The following is a 24,212-nucleotide window of genomic DNA, read 5'->3' as shown; positions in this document are numbered from 1 at the left end:
AAGCAGACGGTTCTCGAACAAAGGATTGTACCTACGTTAAGTGTCAAGCGTTATAAAAATTTTCGCTCTGCTATCGGTTGCAGTGGTGCGCATCGGCGTAAACTGCGCACGACTTTTTACTCGACTACTACTTTTTGGTTGGAATAACATCTATAGCGGTATATGACGGCAGGCCATGGTGGGGTTATAGATGAATTGTTTCGCCCTGCTTTTGCGCCAGAGCCGAAAGGGACAGGAGAAGAATTTTAGGACACAATTACGGCATACCCACAAAGGTTAAACTTCATGGCCGTTTTCGCGATATGATTTTTTATTTTTAAATTCTAACTACGAAATGTTAACTTAGAACTTAAACGTACTTAAATGTTGACTAAGAATAGTGGAAACTTCAAATTAGAAGGAAAGAGGTAATTTCCAATCAAAGGTCGCAAAGATCATAAAAGAGTAAGTAGAATTTGAGGAAGAAATGCTAACATTTTTAGCCAAAACGAATATCACTCTAGCTTGACTTTAGATCAAGCATCTCTTCAGGTACTCAATTTCTGAAGCGCCTAATTACCAACTGGGAATCTCGGTTCAATGAATACCTCGCGAAATGGGTCATGGGTATTTAATGCCTGGATTCACTAGAGCTTGACGTGTCACGACTACATATTCATTCGCCAGTAACTGCACCAACACATAATGGATACAGTTGCCAAAAGACACAACCGACTACTTTATATTAGGGATAGATGCTATATATACTGTTCTTTACTTCCGGTATTAACGATGGTGTTTGGGGATTCTTTAATCGCGTTTATAAACATGTGGATAAATTGATTAGATTGTTTTTCAACTTAAATTTTTTATTTTATTGTAATAGACGTAAGGCTCATTTAAAAGAATTGAAGTTTATTTATTCTTTTATTTCGAAATTCAGTAAATAAAAATGACTAAGGATTACCCAATTGTTACACAGAAACTCCTAGCGGCTAATGGCGACAACTTTTTTTAACACAACGCTTACCCAGCGCTTACCATGTTTTGTTTGTCTTAACATGAATCAAACGGTGATTTATGCAACAAATAACTGCATTAATTTGAAATATTTAAATATATAAAATAATGAAATTAAAAAAAAAAACGTTCTTGTGGCTTGTAACTCGCTAATTCTTTTATGATACCGACAAAAGTCGTTGAAATCTTGCGCCAATCAATTGATGTGTTTAAATATCGATCGACAATTGGACAAGGCGGCGATAATCATATTTGTATTATAATAGACGTGCTTTTCCATCATACAAATGTTTTTCAATCATATCATAACAGCATTCTTATATAAGATATAATGGGGGGGGGGAGGGTTGCCAGGAGTCTTTTGTTTTTTGGAGGGAGGAGGAGAGTTTGGTATAATGAAGAGGAGGGGGGATTATATGACATGCGGATTTTTTAAAATCTGTGCATCGGATTGAATACGAGAGCTTCCATCTTTGACACGAAGCGACTCACGGCTCAATCACAATTGAAGAGAGAGGTAATAATAAATTGAATGAAAGAAGGTGGTGGTTGTTGTAGAGCATCGGTGTCTAATCAAGAAATCAGTGCAAATTGAAAGCGGCGGCGTACACGGAGGATACTCAAAGGGAGAAAATATTTTGAATAATAATAATAATAAACATGTAACCTTATATAGAGCTGGGGGAGAGAGAGAGCTAATTTAAAAAAAAACAAGGGAAAAAAAAGAATTGAACAAAACACACCTATGACACATTGTACATAATTTGCTGCTGCTTAGCTACATACGGTCAAATAATCTACAGCAAGAAACGAAGCGAAAATCCCACCGAGACGAAATTTTGTTTTTTGTTTTGAATTTTTTTGAAGTTGTTCAATAGTTGATGTAGCGATTTGGGGCTCCTCATTTTATTTGAAAAAAAGGCCAGGATCCTTTAAATCTTTTTTTTTTTATTGTTACGTTCATTCTCCATCAATGGCCGAATCGACCGAGTAGCGGCTGGTGACTACGCTCTTGCTCTTAGGAGCGCACTGGCTGCTACGGCCGCCGCTCTTCGGCGCCAAGGAGGTTCCACCTGCGGGAGAAGAAGAAGAAGAACAGCCGTTGGTTATTAGGGCGGGGCTGTTATAGAACTCGTCGTCCTCCTCCTCCTGGATCAGGGTGGGCATGTGGGTGCCGGACAGGAGCGTCGACGAGTGGTTGGAGCAATCGCTGATGCCACTGTCGCTGCGGTCGGCGTAGTAGACCCGCCGAGACGAGCTGGCGCTGACCGGGCCGCTGCTCCTGTCCGACATCAAGTCCGTAACGGGCAGACTGGGACTCCGGCTGCGAGCGATGCCGGGAGTCGACGAGCCAGACGACTGGCAGGGGTGGGTCACGACGGGCAGACTTGGACTACGGATGCGGGGGCTAGTGGCCGGGTCGGCTCCGTTGGTCGGCGCCGTCAGCGACGAAGTCGCCAGCCGCGAGCCGCTGCCGCCGGACGAGCCGCTAAAGACCGAGCCGTGTTCCTCCTCGCACAGCGAGTCCATTCGCGACGAACGGCGGCCGGTCGACGACGACGACGAGTTGCGTCGAGAGGCGGACGACAGGCTGGCCATTCGACCCAGGGCTCGGATAGCCGTTCCCGTTTTCTAATTTTTTTAAGAAATCAAACGCATGCCGGATGCAAATGGAGGTTTAACATGCAAATTGTTTCATGCTTCCAACACACTGGACACACGTAAAAAGGAAAATTGCCAATCGTACCTGCCACTTGCGACGGATGATGAATTTCTTGAGCCGGTCCGTGGGCAGTTTGACGGAATTCATGGTCTGTTTGGCCTGGGCCAGCCACTTGTGCTGGAGGCAAGTCTCAGCCGACAACCGCAGTCTGTTTTAAAATTCGGGCGGGAAATTTTCAAATTTCAAATGAAGGAAAAAGAATTGAAAATTTTTTTAAATTTTTACTCTGGCCGTTTGACGAGCAGCGACGAAATGAAATCCTTGGCGTCGGACGAGATGGCGGCGAAGGCGTCGTCGTCGAAATCGTAATCGCTCGAAGTGATGTTGGCAAACGTGTCGGCGTCGTTGTCGCCCATAAACGGAGATAATCCCGATAATCTGAATAAATCAAAAATTTTAATATAAATTAAGCGATGAAAAATAATTGTTTTCAAATATTCTTACAAGACGTAACAGACGACTCCGAGCGACCACATGTCGGTTGCGCAACCAATGGGCTCATAGCTAACGATTTCGGGGGCGATAAATTCGGGAGTGCCGAAAAGGACTCGCACCGGAGTGTCCGGGTCCAACTGCCGGGCCAGACCGAAATCGATCAACTTGATGCGATGCGAATTCGGGCTTTGACAAAGGATATTTTCCGGCTAAATCAATCAGCAAGAAATAAATTTTAAAAAGATATTAAATTATCGGAAGTGAAAGCGGAAATACCTTCAGATCCAGGTGGACGATACTCTTCGAGTGCATGTAACCGACTCCCTGGCAGATTTGTCGCATGAAGAGGATGCAATCGCGTTCCGTCAGGGTGAAATCATCGGCCACGACGCGCTCGAACAGTTCCCCGCCGGAAATGCTGTAATGGTTTGTTGTTTTTTTTAATTAGAACCGGAAGTGATGTAACAAACCGGATATGTGTCTAAATATTTATAGATTATATTAGCGTAGAATTATTTACTATTCGGTGACGAGGACGATTTCTTTGGGACAGTCGTAAGCGGCCGCCAGCTGCAAGAGTTTTGGGTGTTGCAACTTGTTCATGATGGCCACCTCCTGGTAGACTTTCTCGCGGTCGGCCGCCTTGATGCATCTCACGTATTTAGCGGCCCTTAGAGCGCCACTGGCCCGGTCCACCAGCCGGTAAACGACTCCGAAACGGCCTTTACCCAACTCTTCGTGAACCGAGTACTTTTCCTGAATTGGTTTGAATTGTTTAATTTCGTTCAAAAATGAAATTTAGAATGCAGATTTAATTGTTTAACGTAAATTGGTTTGTTTTAGAAAATTACCAGAAAGTGGGGTTCACCCGGTTGAACGGTGACGTGACAGTGTTCGAATTGGGGGGCTTGAGACTCGTCAGAATCATCGTTGTCTTGGTCGTAGTCGAGCTCGTCCTCTGGCCGCCCGTCTCGGCTGCTGACCTGCCGGTGGAGGTCCTTCTCCTCGCGGTGATGGTGATGGTCGACGACGACGGCCTTGTCTCGCCTCTCAGCCACCAGCGGCGGCTGGTAGAAGAGCGGGTCAGACGGGCAGCTCGGCTCGCTGCTGCCGTGAATGTTCTTGGCCCGGACGCGAAACTGGTAAGTCCTCAGAGGCGCCAGCCCGTGAATCACGTACGAGGTCGAGTTGCACCTTGACAAGAGAAACAGAAAAATCAGAAAAAAAAAACATCAACTACAAATTGGATTTTCTCGTCGTTTCTTTTCTTTTCTTTCATTTTCAGAGAACAAAAAAGGACGCGACGACATTACATTACAACTATGCAAATCTTTCAGACACGCGATGCTCTTCGACAGCAGCACCGGCCGTCGGGGCGCCATCAACGCGCCCCAAACGGGCAGAGAGTCGAAGGCAATTCGATTTTGGCGCCTTTTTTTTGTGTCTATTACGTCAAGTTAGATGGGATTGGTTATTTTTGTTTTTTTGTGTAGGTGCATGTCCGTGTGCAGACTCGATTTTACATATTCATTTATGGAAACAATGTTCTTCTTCTTCTTTTACGATTGAAAAAAAAGTGATGGGTTTTTTTTAATTACTCGGAGGTGAGGACCCTCCACGACTGGCCCGTTTCGCAGATTTCCACCAGGTAGCCGGTGATGACCGAGCCGCCGTCGTAGACGGACCCGTACCAGGTCAGCGTCAGGCTGTCGGCTTTCACTTCGCAGATCGTCGGCTTACCACCAGGATCCGGCGGCCCTAAACAACAACAAAAATTAACAAAAAACACACAAATGTAACGAAACACAAAATGAAATTCCGTTTTGGATATTATACAACACAGCAGACAAAAAAGCTTTTCAAATAATAAAAAAATATTTCGGACATGAGTCAACATTATTTTTTTATTATTTGTTCCAGCCACCCACGGACGGCCACACACAATGTATAGCCGGATATTTGATGAATTTTTTTTTTGGAGGGGGGGGGGGGTCTCATACCTTCGACGGCCAGCGAGGCGTAGTGGCAGTCCATGCCGAACGTGTTTTCAGCCATGACGATGTACTTGCCGCTGTCGTCGGCCGTGATGCCGTGCAAACTGAGTGACGCCATCCCGTCCGCCTGTCTCATCTCCACTCGGTCGCTTTCCACCAGTTCCTTGCCCTGACACAATCAAAATCAAATAAATAAACAAACAAAAAAATGTTAAAATCAATCAGAATTCCAAGCGAAAATAGAAAAAAAAAATGTTTTCTGGTCTGTTGATGAATTGAATGAAATTATCCAGGTCGACTTTCTCCTTGCGTGTCTCTAATATAATAACCCCAGCAAATAAACACAACGAGAGAGAAGAGAAGAGAGGGGGGGGGGGGCTCATCTTGATGACGAGCGTGAGAAAAAAAATCAAAGAAAACAAAAGCCGACGACGTTATATGGCGTGTGCGCCGGCGGCGGCGCCAACCAAACGAAGAAAAACAAAAATTAAAAAAAAAAAAAAAGGCAAGGAGGAGAGAGTGAACGATGGTAATTACATGTGCACAGAGGCCAAGAAAATAAAAGGGCCAGCAGGCTACACACAGAGAGTCTATTATTTAAGAATTAGCGAGAGTTGTTGGCTGTTGTTGTTGTGTTACCCCTTTTAGCCAGCGAACGGTGGGTTCTGGCCGGCCGATGATGAGCGCTTCGAGTAAAACGGTCGAGCCGATCAGGGTGGAGACGCTGACGGGTCCCTTGACGATCTGGGCCGCCACTTGGAACGGGTTGTCCAGCTCGTCGTTCAACTTGTCAGACTCGTACGTCAGATCCTCTTTGCTGCAGCTGAAGTCCTCCTCCTCTCCGGTCTTATTTTCTTCTTCTTCTTCTTCGGTTTCGTCATCGTTGCGCGTTCGAATCGAGGCCGTGTTGGCGCTCGAGTAGGCCAAGGTCACCGACGCCTCTGCCGACGTCTCGCTAATTGATCAAATGAGAAGAGAACAAAAGAGTTAAAAATTTGTTGAGATAAAAGTGGTGCCCATTGTTTTTGAATTTTGGCGGGTTTTTTTGTTAATTTAAAAATGGCGGGCGAGACTCACTTGAAATGTTTGTCGGCGGGATCGGTGACGATGAGCCGACACCACGACTCGGCGTCGCCGTAGAGGTTGTAAGCCTCGCAAAAGTAGACGCCGCTGTCGTGAGTGAACGGGTCGGCCAGACGGAGGGCGTAGCGGCCGTCGCCGTAGTCCAAGTGCCGGAATTCCGGGCAGTCCACCAGAGGCGAGTCGTTGTGGACCCAGACGACTTTCAATGGCGGCGTTCCTGATCACACAAACAATCCACAACAAAATGGCCAATCACTCACTCACTCACACTCAGCCACTTTGCACTTTGTTGGTCTGTCAGATTCGATTGGCTCACCTGTGAGAAGGACCTGCAATTCGACTGCGTCTCCCTCGTTGACTCGCATGCGACTGGGCAATTTGGTGACGAACGACACCGGTCGATCGGTAGCGGCGGCGGCGGCGTCACTGGCACCCGATCCGTCCATGTCCGACGTGGCGTGATATCTGGGACGCACCAGACGACAAAGAGAACAAAAAGAACCCAAAAAGTGTCGGGTGTTAATTCGTACGTCAATTGTTTCATTCCCGCCATCGATGACGACAAAAGAGACCCCAATTATCGTTGAGTGGGGGTGGGACTACGTAACTCAATAGCACTTGGGAAGAAATCAGAAATGGATGATGAAAACTAAGAGAAACAGAGAGAAATTTTTGTTTTCTTCTTTTCAGTTTGGTAATCATTGGCAAAGTGATTAAAAGAAAAAAAAAGGATTTTGTTTTTTTGTCTTTGGTTTTTAATTGCGCAAGGTAAATGACCTCGCCCGTAGCGAGCGCTCGTATAACCAAAGAGAGTCTCGTCTCGTCTCTCTCTCTAACCTTTTCCTATATACACCGGAGCCCAAATTATCCGCGCAGAAACGAATAAAAGAAAATGGCGTTAACATTTCACCCACGAGTGAGAGAAGAGAGAAGAAGCTGAATAGGATTTTTTTACGATTTCCAGTTGGAAGATAATTGACGAGTTTGAGTTTTTTTTTTTCTAATTGCAACCTGCGACCACAAACGAAGAGAGAGAGACGAAAATAGAAGTCGTCGTTCTGGGATGATTACGTTTTTATTTGATTGGGAATTGATTGTAATTTTTGAAATAATTATTTTTTGGAGGTTTTTTTTACGATTTCGAAAAATGGCGAAAAAATTGAATTGAAATAAAAAAATTTATTGATTTTTTTTATTACCGGCCACCCGAACGCGGAGTGGACGTGCCGCGGAGGTAACTGGCTCCCGAGAGACCCAAAGTGCGGCCGGCCAATCTGGAAGCGCTGGATCCGCTCAGAGCCGAGTAGTAAGTGCCTCTGCCGGCGGTGGCTGCCGATCCGGAGCGGATGAATCCGGCCGAGCGACTGCCGCTGGATCGACTCAGGATATCCAGACGGGCGTTGGCCTGGATCCTTCCTAATTCGTTCTCCACCGTGATCCTGTACAAACCGGCATCCTTCGCAAATTCAAATTCAAAGAAAAAAGAAAAAAAATGAAAAAAGAGAACACACGCGTGAATGAGAAATCCAGAACGGAAACCGAGTGTCACATTGAATTTCATTTCAACCGCAACATTGATCAATTGAGTCCGGAAATTCCGCCATAGAAAAAAAAATCCTTTTTTAACAACTTGTAGAAAAAGCTCGTGGCTTTCTCTCTCGGTGTAGTAATCACGCAATAATGTGACGTCATCATTACAAATCACAAACAAAAAACGACGATAAAGTAGGACAAGGTTAAAAGGCCAATTAAAAATAAATCACGAAATGTATTTGTTTGTTTTTGGAAAAGCTGCGGGAAATTTGAAATAGAAAAAAATGAAAAAATTAAAAAAGAAATTCTACCTCGCTGGTCACGTTGCGGATCTCGAGGACGCGGACGTCATCTCGCTCCTCGATGCGGACCCGTCCGGCCGGCGTGATGGACTCGGGTTTGATGGCGATGTTGTCGCGGTCCCAGGTGACGCGGGGCGACGGGTTGCCGCCGACGTTGCACTGGAATCGCACCGTCTCGCCCGTCTCGGCGATTTTATTGTGCGGCACCGAATAGAATTTCGGCGGCACTTTGCGCACGCGCCCGCTCTTCGTCTGTTGTTGTTGTTGCTGCTGTTGTTGCTGCGTCGCAGTTTCTGGGAAATAAATAACAAATCAATTCAACCGAGGAATGAAACGATTGCCTTTGTTTCAAATTGGTTTGAAATCAAAATCAAATTTTTCTTACTGGAATTGATGGGCGAGAGGGAGCGGATCGTGCGTGAGGGCGTGGTGCGCGGAGTGGCGCGTGCCGACACAGTGCCGGCCGGTCTCGAGTCCAGCTGAACCATCAGGTCGTTCTCCTTATCGTCAGCCACTGTTGTTATTTCCAAAGGGGGGGGGTTGCAACAATAATAATAAAAATGTTGAAACAATTGAACAGATTGAAGGGAAAATAAAACAAAAGGCCGTTTTTGTCCAGTTTTTTTATTTTTATTGACGGCCGGCGTAAAAATAAGATTACCATCGACGATGAGGCAGGCGGATGTGGAGTCGCTGCCCAGCTCGTTGTAGGCCACGCAGGTGTACTCGCCTTCGTCTTCCGGGTAGACTCGGCCGATGGAGAGCCGGGCCACGCCCTCGTTGGCGTTCACCTCCGTCGAAAAGTCTTTGCACAACCGCAGGAGCTGCGAAATAATAATCAACATATAGTACCCGGAATTCAATTTCCAATTGAATTAATATAAATGGGATTCGATTAAAATACCTTGCCGCCTCTTTGCCAGTGGACTTGGAGTGTACCGGCCGCTTCAGGCTGGCCGTTGAAGCGACATTCGAAGGTGACCGTGTCGCCGTCACAGCAGCGCAAGTGTCTCAACGGCTGGACGACCTTAGGCGCCGTTAGGACGCCACTAGTTAAAACAAATCAAAATCAAAATTTAAAAAATGCCCAAAATTGGATCGGCTGGGAAAACCCGTCGTCCTCATTAACCCCCCATAGACGACAGGTACAAGCCTTTAGGGGTTGAGCTGCCGCGTGATTCAGAGAGCGCAGAGAGCCAATTAGATCGATGAATAAGACCATCTCTTTTTTTTTTCTTTTTCTTTTCTTTAATGACAACACATTCACGACCCTTTGCGCGGACGTAACAGATATCCCGCGAATATGGCCATAGTCTATATTTTCTCTCTCTCTCTGACACACTGTCTATGCAAATGAGAGCGCGACTCACGCGTGTATACATATAGTTAACGGGCCACAGAGCCGAGTTTCTATTTCCCTTCGCCGCTGCGAATGCCAAGAGAATGAAAGAGACGCGAGAGAAAGGTTGTTTTTTTTCTTCAACTTTCCCTTTTCTGGAGTATAAATTGACTAGAGCCTGTTATATAGAGAACTATCTCTCTCTCTCAGAAACACACAACAATGTTTCGTAGAGAGTTTTAGCTAGAGTTGGCCACATTTTTTTTTCTTTTTTTCTCGGCATCTCCACAATTGGCCCCGGCTGTTTTGTGAGACTCTTTTCGCTGGATTTATTTTTTCCGAGAACGAAACACGAGAGACACTTCCAAGGTTTTCTTTTTCTCCCACAGTTTCAAATGAGGCAATGATAGGAGCTGTCGCCTGTATAGACCAACACGTACCCGAGTGTCGTCGAGTGTCCAGTCGAAGATCCAGCGGTTTCTTGTTGTCTACCTTGGCGGCCTTGTCCTGGAAAAAAAAATACAGAAATAATATAAGAATCAATGCACATTTTTTTAGGGAAATGTTCGACTCCTCCTTGTACGTCTCATTTTGCCAGCCCATCCTTCTTATTTATATCGGTCAAATATAAACGGAATTTTTGAAACAAATTTGCATCTCCTTCCAGTGGATCGGAGGGAGAAAAACAATTTCAAATTCGGCGGGAAATTTGAAATCGAATTGAAACGAAAAAATCTTAAAAAGAAGACAGTGATGAATCGGTGGTCCGTTGCTAAACAAGCCCCCAAAAGACGTCAGGGGGTTTTTGTTGTTGTTGTTGTTCCTTTTTTTCGGTTAACAACAACAACAGAACCCATTGTTCTTCTTTTCCTTCTTTTTTTTTGTGAGTTAGAAAAACAAGAGCCCCGAATATACTGCTATGACCTCATCTGGGCTATTTTGGACGAGGAGGTCTACACAGTCTAGATTGCGTTCGAACGTCAATTAAGATGATGACACAGAAAAGAAATGTGGCTCGGCTAATCATTATGCTACGCGGCGGGGGGTTGCGCGCAGCATCGAGAAGTGATTTAAAACACTGGGCGCGATAATGAACATCAGCGAGACGCATCTAGCTATACCTGCATTGCGTCATTAGGCGGATATATGTATATTAAACAGGGAAAGTAAAAAATGAAAAAAAAAAAAAAAAAAATAGACTGTATAGTGAGCCCTGGCTAATTATCAAGTAGGTCGTCATTTGTCAAATGTCTACAATCAGCGATGGAATTTTTTTTTCTTTTTTTTTGCCTAGCCAGAAATGATTCACATTATTACATACGAGGGGGGACAGCAGCTAATGAACCAAAAATATACGTGGTAGATTTGAAAACCCCCAAAGAAAAATAACAATTTTAGAAAATTAGAATGAATAGATATGTAACAAGATGGTTGTTAGACTGGCTCATTATCAATTCGTTCGCTTCCTCCTACTGAAGCGGAGGCCAGCCAAACCGAGCCAAACGTTCACTGGATTATGCACATAAAAATTTTATCATCGAGCTACGACTCCTGCGAAACTGTGGTCATATGAAAATTTTGGTTTTTCTTTTTGGTGCAAGGAAAAAAGAATTGAAGGAGTCATTTTGGGACACAGTTACGGATATACAGAATATCCGCAAAGGTTAATCATCTTGGCCATTTTCACGTTATTTTTTTAATTTTGAAATTCGAATTACAAAATAGAATAGACTTATATGTTAGACTTGACTAGAAAGGAGACATTCAAACAAAACGACAATATATTTGTTCGCCGGTAACTGACTAACTGTGTACCCAAAATGGATATACAGTTGACAAAAGACACCACCGATTAGGTATTTTTGTTACGGTAGCTATTTATGCTATTCTTTACTTCCGTAATCGACGATGATGTTTAGGGGGATCTTTAATCGCAGTTATTATTTTGCTGTTCAATCATTTTTTTCAACTTTAATTTCAAAGTTTATTTTAATAGACGTAAAGCTTATTTAATAGAATTAAATTTTACTGGAAATTTTATTTGAAAAATTACAAAATAAAAATGGCTAGGTTTTAATCACGGTTATGGTTGATCATTCAACTTTTTTTCAACTAATTTTAAATTTTATTTTAATAGACGTAAAGCTCATTTAACAGAATTAAAGTTTACTGATTATTTTATTACGAAATTCAGTTAATTAAAATAACCAGGGATTACCCTATCTGTTATCATTGCCTACCCAAGAACTCCTAGCAGCTGATGTCGGCAACAACTTTTTTGAACACAACGCTCGCGAGTGTTTTGTCTTAAGACGAATTGTAATTGATCAAACGGGGATTTAATGCAATAATTATTATGGAAATATTAAATAATCTAATTTTCATCGAGACTGAAGTGCTAATGCCAAATGAGTTTTTCGCGTTTTAAAAATTTTTGTTTAAAAAAATCATTTTATAAAATTTCTACAATCAGCGATGAATTTTTGCTTTTATATTTTGTTTTGTAGCCAGATTTCATCCACATTATTATCACCTACGATGGGGAACAGAAGCTAATGAACCGAAAATATCCGCGGCAGATTAAAAAAAAAAGCCATCCAAATAAAAATTTTAGAAAATGAGAGAATGAATAGATACATGTACAGATAACAAGAGGATAATAGAAATGTGGACTGGCTCGTTATATCAATTCGTTCTTCCTCCTGCTGAAAAGGGGGAGGCCATCATCATCATTGGTATAAGGAGACGGACAAGAGAAATCAGAGAGTCTCCTCTATCATCGTGTCAAGGACTCCCGCACCGTGTGTATGTCTGTGATTCATCCGCCGGACTTTTGTATACGAGTATACGCACGTCGCCCGAGCTTTTTGTATTTTCCGAATTGGATTGCGCTGTCCGCATTCCGCTCTTTGACTCTCTCGTCCAGCCATCAAGGTCCGACAGATAGCCCAGCAGTACCTATGAGTCACACACCCGCTCGCCTGCGTACCTCTTTCACGTTAACTCCTCGTCGCAGCAGCCCGGGAGGATCGCGAAAAAATTGCATACACACTCGAGCTATACGCTGAACCCCCCCATCTTTTTATGCGACATTATTCCGCGCATATCTCTGGCTCTCGTTTCACCTTCACCTCGACACCCCAAAAAATCTAAACAACTTTCTTTTCAAAATTCCTTTGAAATTTGTCTATCCTGGATCTTGGCGTCGTCGTCGCCGTCCGCCTTGACGACGCCAGACGCCGTCTCAAATACGCAGTCGCCATTTTGTGGGCGTTTTGCCCGGGAAAATTTCAAATAAAAAATTTCAAAATAAAAAGCGCAGCTAGTCGATCACAATCTGAGATCTATTGCTCGCAGCACGCCATTGCGGCGGGTGTTATATAGATGACGCGGAATGGTTTCCCCGCGGTTTTTTTTGTGTGTGACAAGATAGCCGAAAGGGACAGGATAGAAGGAACAAGAAAATCGTCCGTGACCGATTCTCACGATGATGATCTTTCAAAAAGAAGATGAAAAGAAAAAAAAAGTGGACCGTAACGGCTCATTTCATCGTGTTGTTGTTGTTTCGGTGGTTGTTGGGGCCCCCCCAGGGACCCCACGCGATGTTTCACGCACGCACAAAGTCACACACATGAAAGAAACCAAAAAAACAACAACACGACAGATAGAAAATATATATAAGACGAGAGAAGAACATTACCTGGAGGCGATTAAAAAATGAGAGGGAAAAGAATATAAGCTCTACATCTGCTTTCTAACTCGTTAATTCATTTCATCTTATTTGAATAAGAGTCGAGAAAAAGAGAAGAGCGAGGCCCCCCCCAATTGAATCCTCATTTCGTTGTGGGGCTGGCTGTTAGATTATAATGAGTCTTTCATCCCATTTTCATCACTACGTGTGCTGTGTGTGCCCGCCAGCAGCGGGTCATTGAGGAACAGAGAAGAGCATCAGCCACACCATCTGGCCGGCCAGTAGATGCAGCGCTTCATCGGTCACAGCACAAATGAAAACGCCAAGAAATGAATCATCTAATTGAACGCAACAGCTCAAAAAAGCGCCGGTGGGCGCTCGACCGAATATTTGGCAGCCGTTATTACATATTGAATCCCAAATTGAAATGATTATTTTGGGGAGGGATATAGAGACCGCAGGGGATGCCGGGCCCGTTTCGATAAATCACCGATATAAACCGATTGATTATATTCGCTCAAGGATGTTATTACATTTCGACTTTTCGTTTGTTGAATTCTTTCAAATGTTATGTATGTATTTTCAACCGGATGGAATCTTATATATCGCCGTCACTATGGAAGATATGATAATAATCGACCGTGAAATATTCACAGTTGGCGTTCCTTCCCGCCGTCGTTTGAGAAATTTGTTTTCAACTCCCACAATCGTTGGACGATTGATCGATTTTGAAAGTCGCGGATTTTCCGGGTTCCACCCGCCCCGCGCTTGTTTGTGACGCAACCGCATTGGAGACGGCCAATACAAAATTGGCGGATGGATGCATGGATGGATGAATGGATGGATGGAGGAGAGTCTCTCATATTATTCTTACCGTGAACGTAGACCTGGAGAGAGATGACGGCTTTGGCTTCGCCGTGAACGTTGCGTGCGATGACGGAATAGGCGCCGGTGAAATCCAATTTCACGCAGGGGATCGTCAACTTGTAAACGGGTCCGTCTCCTTCCCGGACAAAGTGATCGGCGTCGTCGTAATAATCCGGCTGGTGAAAATAAAACAAAACAAAAAACAAAAATGATTAATTCATCGAATTTTGATTTTTCAATTGAATTTCGAAATTTAAATTCTGCTGCTCAGAAATTATTTAATAAAGAAAAAGGGGGCCCCGTTACATGTTGTAATTGTGCACGTACGGGGACCCCGGGAGCCCTGGAGCTCGGTCGTGCTGTGGGGGAAGGAGAGAAACCGTCGTCGTCACTTTATATATTTTGGTTTTTGGTTTCTTTTCCAACTCTCCAGCAACTCCCGACGCCGTTTTTCTTATATGCATATCTTTTTTGTTTTGTTTTTGGGGTTGTTGTTTTTAACATGTTCTATTGTTCTCTCTCTCTCTCTTTTGACTATCTCTCGCTCTCTGACGGTGGCTCGGCTATTGTGTTGGGATCCACCGAGAGGAGCTATAGCGAGAAGAGGGAGATAATATTTGCATCTCTTCCCATTTTCCATTTCCCATCGTTTTCATTAAAACGACCACCGCGGCGGATCCTCTCTCTCGTCCCGACTTGATTTTTCCGTCATCCGTCTACGACATGACAACGACGTCGGTGGGCTTATTTGCATCTCAAAAGCCCACCCTTCAAAAAAAATAACAAAACAACCAAAAGAATCGACACGTTGGAATTTTTTTTTTTTCCTTTTCAAAATTCCCGCCGAATAAAAAAAAAGAGAACGGGGGCGCCCAAACAACAACAACACCCAAAAAAAAACTTTTTCCTAAAAAAAAAAGTGGTTTCACTTGAAAAATCGGATAGAAATTGATTTAGTTGTCGGGAAGAATGTCGGGAATGTTATTTCCAATCTCTTTTTTTTGTCGACCGCCCGTTTTCAAGTGGATAGAAATAAATCAAATTTTTTTTTTTTTATATTTTCTGTATGAGTCGAACGCATTGATTTGAGCGGCGGGAATATGCGCCGTCGTTTCGTCAATCAAAAGTAGGACGAGCGGGATTTAAAAAAAAAAAAATAATAATAATAGATTTTTTCTTTTTTTTAAACTTTCGGCAGTTGGCCCCCGCCGGGCATTATTTCTCTCTACACAATTCCCCCCCATCTGCATTGGAGAGAAGATGATGATGATGTGGCACAAGTGCGCGCGTCTATATCTCTCTCGTGTCGTGAGTCCATCGAAGAGAGCCAATCTTCTGGTCTCGGTGTGGTGTTGGTTATGTTGTATAGTATACCCGTCCCGTCCCACCACCTCCCAGTTGTACCTCTCTCTCCGACTCCATGACGACGGCAGGAAACAATAGATCGTGATTGGCAACTTTCCTCTTCTTCTTGTATTCTTGTAAAACGGCGATGGCATCACCATTTTTGCCGACTGCCCCAAACGCGCGACGCAACAAGAAAAGAAGAAGAAGAAGAAGAAGAAGAAGAAGAAGAAGAAGAAGGGGGGGGGGGGAGGTGGAAGCGTGCGTGAGTTCGTGGCAGCGCACGACATGAAAGTGATGAAGAAGAAAAGAAAAAAAGAAATAACTTTTTTTTTGAAGCGCATAACTCTCACGCAAATGTCCCGTATCTTCCCCCCAACCAACCAACCCACCCACCAACCTTTCTATTCAAATGATTCTATTGCGCATATAACAAAAAAATAAATAAAAATACAAAAATCTTTCCTGGCGGCCACAGCGACGACTAGATCGTCGCACCTGTTGTCGCCCGCGCCAATTGAAATCGCTCCTTTTTCTTTTTTCTTTTTCTTTTCTTCGTCATTAAATCATCCGCACCACAGTCCAACCGAAAGAAGAAGAAGAAGAAGTAGACGAGAGTCTGCTGCTAGCGGTGCTCTGTGTTGGGAATGTGTTGTGTGTTGTGTGTGCTAGCGCTCGACATTTATGGCATCAGCGGGAGCAGCAGCAGCAAATAAAGAGAAGAGTTTTGAATTTACGAGTGAAAATGGTTTGGCGGCCTGTTCCACCTGGCCGGGCATTAAATCAAAAGGCGAAAAGGCAAAGGCAAAGAAGAAGAAGAACTTTGGAAAGGAGAAAGCGCACGTTGGCAAAGAGGCCAAATAACCATTTGTATCATCAAAAGGAGCTGCTGGAGAGAGAGAGAGACGATAACTGCGCTCACACAAATTCCCTTTTTAAAGTGACCCCGCGAAAAATAAATAAAAACAGATTCAAATGAACCGCCAAAAAAGATGCTGGTTGTCGTTAAATAAAACAAAAAATGTCGCGGTAGCAGGTGACGAAATCAAAGTGGGTAGAGAAAAGAAAACACGAATTGATCAAAAAAATGTTGTTATAAATTTCTGCTGGTGGCTGTGATGTAACAACAACCAGACGAAAATGGCGACCGCGGTCCATTTCAATTCGTTCGCGCCCCGTGATTTTAAATGATAATAAAAAAATAGCGGCGCCAAGGAAAAAATAATAATAATAATAATAACAACGTATAGAAGAAGTCTAATATCTAACTATAAAATATTTCTATATACATCAGACAGAAAAAGAATTAAAGTCGAAGAAATAATACAGCGGGAGTTGATGAATGGTTGACGGCGCCGTGATGAATTGCGCATATAAACGCACGCACTTTCGCCCCGGAGATAAAACAAAAGAAACAACCAAAAATCCCAAAAGAAAAAAAAAGGGAATTTTTCGGTTTGGAAAATAGATTTATAATCGACCCAGCGCAGCTGATAGAGCCTTTTTGAGCCCTCCAGTGCAACTGTGCACATCCGTATCGAATGAAGAAAAGAAATGGGCCGATCCGGTCGGGAAATGTGAGCGATCACGCACTGCAATCTGCCCAGCGTGTGCCCGTCATTATATTCTCTCGAGACGTGGCGGAACAACGAGAGGAGAAAAACACCTGAATTTTTTCACCAATCATATAAAAATTGATAACTAAACTTCACAATGAAAAGAAAAAAGAAAAAAAAGGGAATTTAGCTACTGGATGCTGGTCGAATCGATTCGATCACGAACAACAACAACAGTGGCCCGTCCTTCTTCTCGTTCGATTCCCAGCAGCAGCACACGCATATGAGCGCAGACCTCGTTTTGGGGAGGTGACGAGAACTGCCGGGGCGTTGCCTTCATTTTTATTTTATTTTGTTTAATTTATTCTTCTTCTTCTTAGCCGCATCAGGTTGTAATAAGACGCATCTGATGATATCGGACATCATCTCTAATTTTTGGTCTTGTTTTCTTATTTTCACGGCCAATTTTTCACGAAATTTTTTGATTTTGTTTGGAAGGGCCACGCCCTATTTGGAAAAAATAAATAAACTGATTGACTCGAGAAACCCAGAAGAAGGCATTTAATAGTATTGAACCATTTTTTCAGAGTGACTTTATCACGTCGGGTTATCTCTCTCTTTCTCTCTCTCTGCGGCGGTCGGGGCGGGCGAATGGGAATCGTCGACATTATGTAACGCGCTTGGGTGTATTACAGATGGACGGATAAATGGCAGGTTCGTGAGTCGTGATGAACGGATCACGTTTGAGGGGGGGAGAAGAGAGCGTTAGCGTAACAGCGGGCGAGGAACAGCACCGACAGAACGTCATCATCTGCCAGTTATCACATCCTCGGCGCCGTTCAACGAGCATTTCTCTCTTCGATGGCAAATAGGAAAGAAAATGGCGCCAAACATTCAAATTTCGAAGGTTGAAATTTTTTGTGTTTTTTTCTTTCTTCTTTCGTTCAATTATGCAACACGTTGTTGTTGTGTGCGGCATTGACAGGGCCGCCTGCGGGACCACATGGAGAGTCGAACATGTTCAGAAAAAGATCCTTGCTCTCAACTATCCCTCGAGCGATTTTCAACCGATTTTCCCCACCAAGTTCGACGTCCATTTCAGTCGTCGCCGAGTGTACAAAAATTGTTATTTCACATACATCCATTTGAAATATATAAATACAGCCTTGCCTTTCACTGCGTGTCGTGGCATAATGAATGATTGGCCAATAACAGATCTGGAATATATACTTGTATGAATTACATTTTCATCCAATAACCGGTTGGTCGATTGAAAATTTCACGCGCGGGAAGCCTATAAATTAATTTGAATCCATGGTGGTAGACATCTCATCTCTCTCTATAATTCCCTTTTGATTTATTTATTTCCTTTGAGTGTAGATTGTCTAACGGGCTGACCTAAATCAGAAACTTAACTGCTGAAGAAGAAGAAGAAAACAAAAACCAAAAGGAACGAAACGAACGAACGTTCAAAACGAATTTGCCTTTTTTATATTGGACGACCTTGTGGGGGACTCGACACCGGCATCACTTATATGGGATTCTTTCCTAAAAACGTCTTTCCTTTTCTGTTTGTAATTTTATTTTTTAAGGAAAAAAAAAATAAGAAAAGAAAAGGGAGAAGGACTTTTTTTCTTTCCAAAGTCTCAAATGAGATCTGCTCATGTCTCATGGTCTCCTGTTCCTATTTACTTAACATCTGTCTGTCTGTCTGTCTGTCTTCTGTCTGTCTGAAAGTCGAAGGAATGATGCCAAAAGGGCGGGTTGATTTGTCGATAGATAATTCGATTTGAAAAAAATATTTGATTCCCGCCTTTTTTGTTTAAAAAAAAAAGCGGGGGATCTGAATTTGTTTTACTTTTCATACTCCCCCACTCGCTAGTAAAAGAGAGAGAAAAGAAATCAAATAGGTGAGGTCGTCGGAGGTGACTCTGTGTCAAAACGCCTCCAGCGCAAGATGATGATTACATACTCTAGCATATTCGGGGTTGTGTGTGTGCGCACTAGAAGGAGGATGTTACAGGGCGTGGCACACGACAGGAAGTTGGGAATATCTCAGCAGAACGGGGCCCCGCAAACACAATTTTTTGAACGCCGAATTCCCTTCTTTATTTTCGTTATTGTGTCGGAGGGAAAGTCTGAAACTCAAACGAGTTACACAATCAGCGACAGTAGCTTATATATTTTTAAATAAATCAAAAGAGCGCGCACGCTCGGTTCGTGACCCTTTTGAAAAAAATTTAAAGTTTTTGAAAAAATATAGTGGCGGCGGCGGCGACGGCGGCGGGCAATTTGCTACCCGCTGATTTATGCACGCGGCCTGAATCTTCTTCTTCTTTCTGCCCCTAGTGGCTCTCAATGGATCCCGGCGAAATCCCGAAGAAATCAAAAAAAAAAAAAAGAGACGCCTTGGCCGCTTTGCCTTTGCTTGGTTTTGGCTGTGTGGCTGTGGGGACGACGGACCTTGGGACCAGTGGAGCGACTAGCGGCCCCGGCCGCTCTGGCTGCTACAGCCAAAAAGCCAACTCGGCACCTTAAATGGTCCGGCGCGCGGGGGTCTATGGAAATGACCATCAAAACGGGAAAAAGTAGAAAGAAAAGAAAAAAAGGGGAAACCTATAGCGCAAAAAAATAAAATAAAATAAAAGGCTCTCTCTTTCTCTCGTCCGTTTTTCCTATCGACCAATATGGAATCAGTCGTCCACTAGTTTGTCTTTCTCTTTTTTTTTTCAGCTGGACTTGTGTGTATATGTGCTGGCCATTCGAATAAAAAAAAATCAGTATATTTTTTTAATCGAATCGATTTCGATATTTTGGAGAAATGACATCACGAAATCCAAAGATAAATCAATTCAACCTGTTTGGTTCTTCGTAACAAAAAAAAAACACATTTTTTTTAACGTAAAAGAAAAAATGCTGGACGGCGAGAGGCGGTGCCAGGTAAAGGGGGGGGGGAGAATTATCATAAGAGACTAATCGATCTATTTGCATCGGTCGTTTGTCAGTTTGGCAGCTTCTTCTTAGCAGCTGAAGTAAGAAAAAAAAGGCCTATCATTTTGATATTTTTTTTCTCTCTCTCTAAAGACTCCTCCCTCTTTAGGTCTTCCTCCCCACAGGGTCAATATTGACCCGGACGCGGGCGCCCAGCTTCGGCCAAAAAGAACCATCATCATCATTATTCCAAAGGGTTTTTTTCACGCAGCAGCAGCAGAGAGAAAAAGAAAGAGAATAACAACTTTCAAAAAATAAAATAAAATTGCTCACGCGTCCGACTAACGTATATACTTGTCAGACGCGGTTATCGATGATGATGACGGGTCTATACCCAGTCCCAGTCCCGTACACAAACCCCCCCTGAAAAAGTCTCCAGTGAACCCGTCAACGTAGATAATATGCTATTCTCTCAAAATATGTCTACGAGATAAATGAGCTATACGGCGGCATACATTATACACAAGTTGATACAGTGAATGAATCACAGACAGAAAAAATCAAATCAAATTGTTGAGTGCATTCTTGTGGGATTGCCGAGAGAGTCTGTCTGGGAGCTAGATAGATAAGTCAGTCAATCAATTCGTTGAATGCGTTTTATTTTTCGATAAGAGTTGAAGTATGTCTATAAGAGACCGTAATCGGGTTCCAATTAACAAATCCGGTCGTATAATCATCGTGGGTATATTATATAGGTGGTATAGTAGGTGGCCACACCCCACCGCCGTCTAGTACGTGGTTGCATGTTATTTAGTCTAATGGCTTTTTTCTTTCCCCGAAAGACTTTTCCAACACTTTGGCCATGGCCAATAATGCCCGTGAATGGGCAAACCGTTGAATTATTTTTGGTCGGAAATTTCAAATCAAAAAGTAGACAAAATCTATTTAATAGCCAGACAGATGGAAATAATCAAACCAGTTTAAGAAAATGGCTGAGCTAGTTAATATACCTAGTATAGGGTCCAGATCAAATTGGGACCCAATTATTTTGTTGTCAGCGTTTTTCAATTCTCATCAAAAATCGTGTCAATAACAGACGGGCATGTTTGTCGGATTAGGCATTCAGTTATTCACGCGCAAATAGTAACACAAGGGCGTTTGGATCTTATTATTTTTATATGTATCTGCGTATAAGAGAAGCGTGTGAGTCACTGCTGGGTTACCTGGCGCGGGTAGTATATATATATACATATAATCTACACACATACTTTTGAAATGCTTTCAATTTTGAGTCTCAATCTGTTTTTTGTGTGCGGTTGCGTTGCCCATGTTTTTTGGCGGTGCATTTTATGTGTTACAAATTCGCTCCAGTGGTTCTCTTCTCGTCACATCTACCCGCCTCCTTTGTGTGTGTGTGTGTGTGTCTATTTCTTTTTTTCAAAATTTCCCTTTTTTCGCCCGCGCTCGAATGAAATTTTTAAAAAAGAATGATTTTAATATTTCCAAAAAAATAAATAAATTTATCTTTTTTTGAATAACAGAAAAATAATAAGAAGAAAAAAACGATCCGGTTTGACGAGAAATCTAAACCGTGTGGCGCCAGACAACCTTTTAAGGTATGTCCACAAAACACATGTACACACAGCAGCAGCACACATGATTCTGGTCGTGGAAAAAAAAAATATCTCGGTCAGAAAAATATTTTCCTTCATCGCGGAAAAAATTAAATAATTTCCAGAAAACATTTTTTTTTTGCGGGAAAATCAAAAATATAAATGAAATGTGATTAATTGTAATTCGAGAGAGAAACCTTCCGCTCATGTTTTTCGGTGTTTTTCGGGTTTTTTGGCTGTTCGTGTAGCTAGGTTGTGTATAGCGCGGCGTCACTTTTTTCTTCCAACGCGCAACACAATATGCAAATGACTGTTTGCTGCGAAGAAGAAGGGGAGGAGAGATGGAGGCGCCTGCCTAGATGGGTATCTAGTTACCCGCAACAGCGTTGTTGGCGCGCGAGCTTCGCTTTTTTCGTTTGTTTTTTTATTATCATTATTTCAACGTTATTTTTATTTTTTCTTCGGAAAAGAAGCGAGAAGAAAATTTGAGTTTGTACATTTGCAACTCCGCCCCTTTTTTCAAGAAAAATCGGCAATTCCGAAATGAAAAAAAAAAAAAAATACATTTTTGTTCCATCTGCCAAATTGCGTTATGTTCAATAACACCTCGAGATAAGACAAATGAATAACGTGAAAGAAGAAAAAAATCGTTTTGGAGGTGAAACGGAAAAATTTCTATCCGTTTAAGAGAAAAAGTTTTCCCATCACCATTTGCATCCTATTTATTCCGATCGAAAATCCCCGTCGATCCATCCCGCGCCGGCCCCAAAAAACTCCACTCTTCTACAATATACCAGGGAGGATATGATATAACCTGCCAACTCCCATTTCCAAATGATGGGCGGCTGATTGGGTATCCGCATCACACACTCACACAACAACACACAAAGAAGAAGAAGAAGAAAAAAGAACTTTCTGTCTGTGTTGTCCGTCTCTGTTTTGTGTAGCCATCGATATTCATTGTCGTTTCTGTTTATTTTTTCCAATGCATTTAGACGATCTCTTATTATATATATTTTTTTCAGTTCATTTCTTTTTTTTTACAACTTTCAAGCGGGCCGGGCTGCTGTATAGTATATAGACATGTGGAATGATATCGGCGCGCCGACAAGACAAAAATAGATAATGCAGCTAGCGCCGAAACTGATCTGGTTCTACATTTATTTTTTTACGACTGCCAGAAAACACTCGAGAACGAGAGAGACTAGCTATCGTCGTTTCAAAAAAAAAAATAAAATGAAAAAAGATTACGTAACATATATATGACCTTTTTCTTTCGTGGATTGTATTCAAATCTACTCCTAAGAAAAAGAAAAAAAGAAGAAATGGGCGGAGACGGGAGTGAAACCTTCATCTTCATTGTTCGTTTTTTTTAAACATGTGATGAACTCTCTCTGTCTATTACCATCTCTCTCCTGTGAGTACGAATGTTGTGCAATGTCACCGGGAAATCTAAACGCACAATACACGACAATGAAAACATGTCACAATGAAGTCATCAAAGCCTATCGTCGTCTCGGGCACACAAAAAATAAAAATAAGAAAAAAAAAGTATCACGCGCATCGAACGCCGAGAGGTTTTTTTCTTTTTTTCCCAGTAACTCGAGAATTTTTTTTTGTATTTTATTCTTTTTCTGACTGTTAATTGTGCTCGAATGTCTTTTAGAAGAGATTGCCACGTCACCGCCTTCTCTTCCAGAATAGCGACATTTCAATCGCTAAATAACGAGCTGCTGAAAAATATCTTTTCTCGTTTGAAATGTGGATGGTAAGAATTCAATTGAAATTTGGATCAAAAGGAAAGAAGAGAAAAAAAAAATGTTTGACGTTTTCTAATGAAATGGCCGGGGCCGAATGACAACAACAACATTTCAACGGACTTGAAAAGAATTTTCATTTTTATTATTATTTAAAAAAAAAAAAAATAATCGAGAACATATTTATTTCGCAATGACGATGGTCTCTTGCGCGCGATGATGAAGCTCGTTTCTTTTCTCTCGACTTTGACGCGTGTCATCATTTCTCCTTTTATCCGATCCCATTAACCCCCCCGACAGCTGCGAATTAAATTATTCTCCATTTCTCTCTAGAGTCAATTTCTTTTCGATTCGACTCGAGCGTTTAATCTCCCGTTGGCCAACAAAGAAGAAGCGAAGAAATCTCTAACACACACACACCACCGAGACGGCCGAAGATTAACTTTGGCACCGGAGGGAACCGCAAAAGGTCAAATCGATACATTCTCCCAAAAAAAGAGTCAAAATATTTCCATTTTTTTTTTTTTTTTCGGGGAATTTTTTTTTTGATTTTGTAATTCGCTTGTCATTATTCCCTTGAAATTTTTCATCCATCTCTCCCGACAAGAAAGAAAAGAAAAAAACTTGATCGTATAAAATGGAGAAAAAAAAATAAAAATAAAATTCCGGCCATAACGGGACATGGATAATATCTCAACTCTTCATATCTGCGAGTGTGTCACTGCGAAACGGATCTCCAAAGTAACCCGCACAAAAAAAAACCGCAAACATAACTTTGGTATAAATACATTCCTAAAATGAAATAAAATTTATAAAGAAAACCGGTTGCAAAAAAAAAATGACATTTAAAATTTGGGACGTCCTTGCAAGGACGAATGTGTCCAATTCATTTAAATTCATTTAAATTCATTTGATATTCCCGCCCTGGGCGCTTCGAAAAATGAATGGGAAAAAAAAGAAACGTTGTGTGTATTGCTGTTTGACTGTTTGTCCAGAGGTTTGACGTGAGGGATATTATCAAACCAAATACAACACGCCCAGCAAC

General features: G+C 42.4%; 1 protein-coding gene across 7 annotated transcripts in view; it reads right to left on the bottom strand.

Annotated features, from left to right (window-relative positions):
* Positions 1 to 1,237: 1,237 nt before the first annotated feature.
* The window catches only part of LOC124312265 (titin homolog), a 60,284-nt gene continuing 37,309 nt past the window's right edge, over positions 1,238 to 24,212 (bottom strand). For 6 of the 7 annotated variants that reach the window (XM_046776722.1, XM_046776724.1, XM_046776725.1 and 3 more), the window contains 19 exons: positions 13,974 to 14,142; positions 9,849 to 9,915; positions 8,974 to 9,118; positions 8,731 to 8,893; positions 8,455 to 8,583; positions 8,079 to 8,362; positions 7,434 to 7,690; positions 6,551 to 6,699; positions 6,229 to 6,451; positions 5,791 to 6,106; positions 5,158 to 5,320; positions 4,756 to 4,915; positions 4,009 to 4,351; positions 3,678 to 3,913; positions 3,434 to 3,575; positions 3,167 to 3,366; positions 2,948 to 3,100; positions 2,747 to 2,870; positions 1,238 to 2,631 (listed from right to left, as the gene is read on the bottom strand). In XM_046776722.1, coding sequence (XP_046632678.1) covers positions 1,960 to 2,631; positions 2,747 to 2,870; positions 2,948 to 3,100; positions 3,167 to 3,366; positions 3,434 to 3,575; positions 3,678 to 3,913; positions 4,009 to 4,351; positions 4,756 to 4,915; positions 5,158 to 5,320; positions 5,791 to 6,106; positions 6,229 to 6,451; positions 6,551 to 6,699; positions 7,434 to 7,690; positions 8,079 to 8,362; positions 8,455 to 8,583; positions 8,731 to 8,893; positions 8,974 to 9,118; positions 9,849 to 9,915; positions 13,974 to 14,142 — 4,095 coding nt within the window. In that variant the 3' untranslated portion in view covers positions 1,238 to 1,959. The remainder of the gene's footprint in view (positions 2,632 to 2,746; positions 2,871 to 2,947; positions 3,101 to 3,166; positions 3,367 to 3,433; positions 3,576 to 3,677; positions 3,914 to 4,008; positions 4,352 to 4,755; positions 4,916 to 5,157; positions 5,321 to 5,790; positions 6,107 to 6,228; positions 6,452 to 6,550; positions 6,700 to 7,433; positions 7,691 to 8,078; positions 8,363 to 8,454; positions 8,584 to 8,730; positions 8,894 to 8,973; positions 9,119 to 9,848; positions 9,916 to 13,973; positions 14,143 to 24,212) is intronic. The other variant, XM_046776728.1, reaches the window with a different exon arrangement.

Source organism: Daphnia pulicaria, chromosome 8 (genome assembly GCF_021234035.1).
Source record: "Daphnia pulicaria isolate SC F1-1A chromosome 8, SC_F0-13Bv2, whole genome shotgun sequence".
Taxonomy (NCBI): Eukaryota; Metazoa; Arthropoda; class Branchiopoda; order Diplostraca; family Daphniidae; genus Daphnia; species Daphnia pulicaria.
The sequence above is the reverse complement of the archived record's forward strand: the minus strand, read 5'-3'. Positions and strand labels throughout refer to the sequence as shown.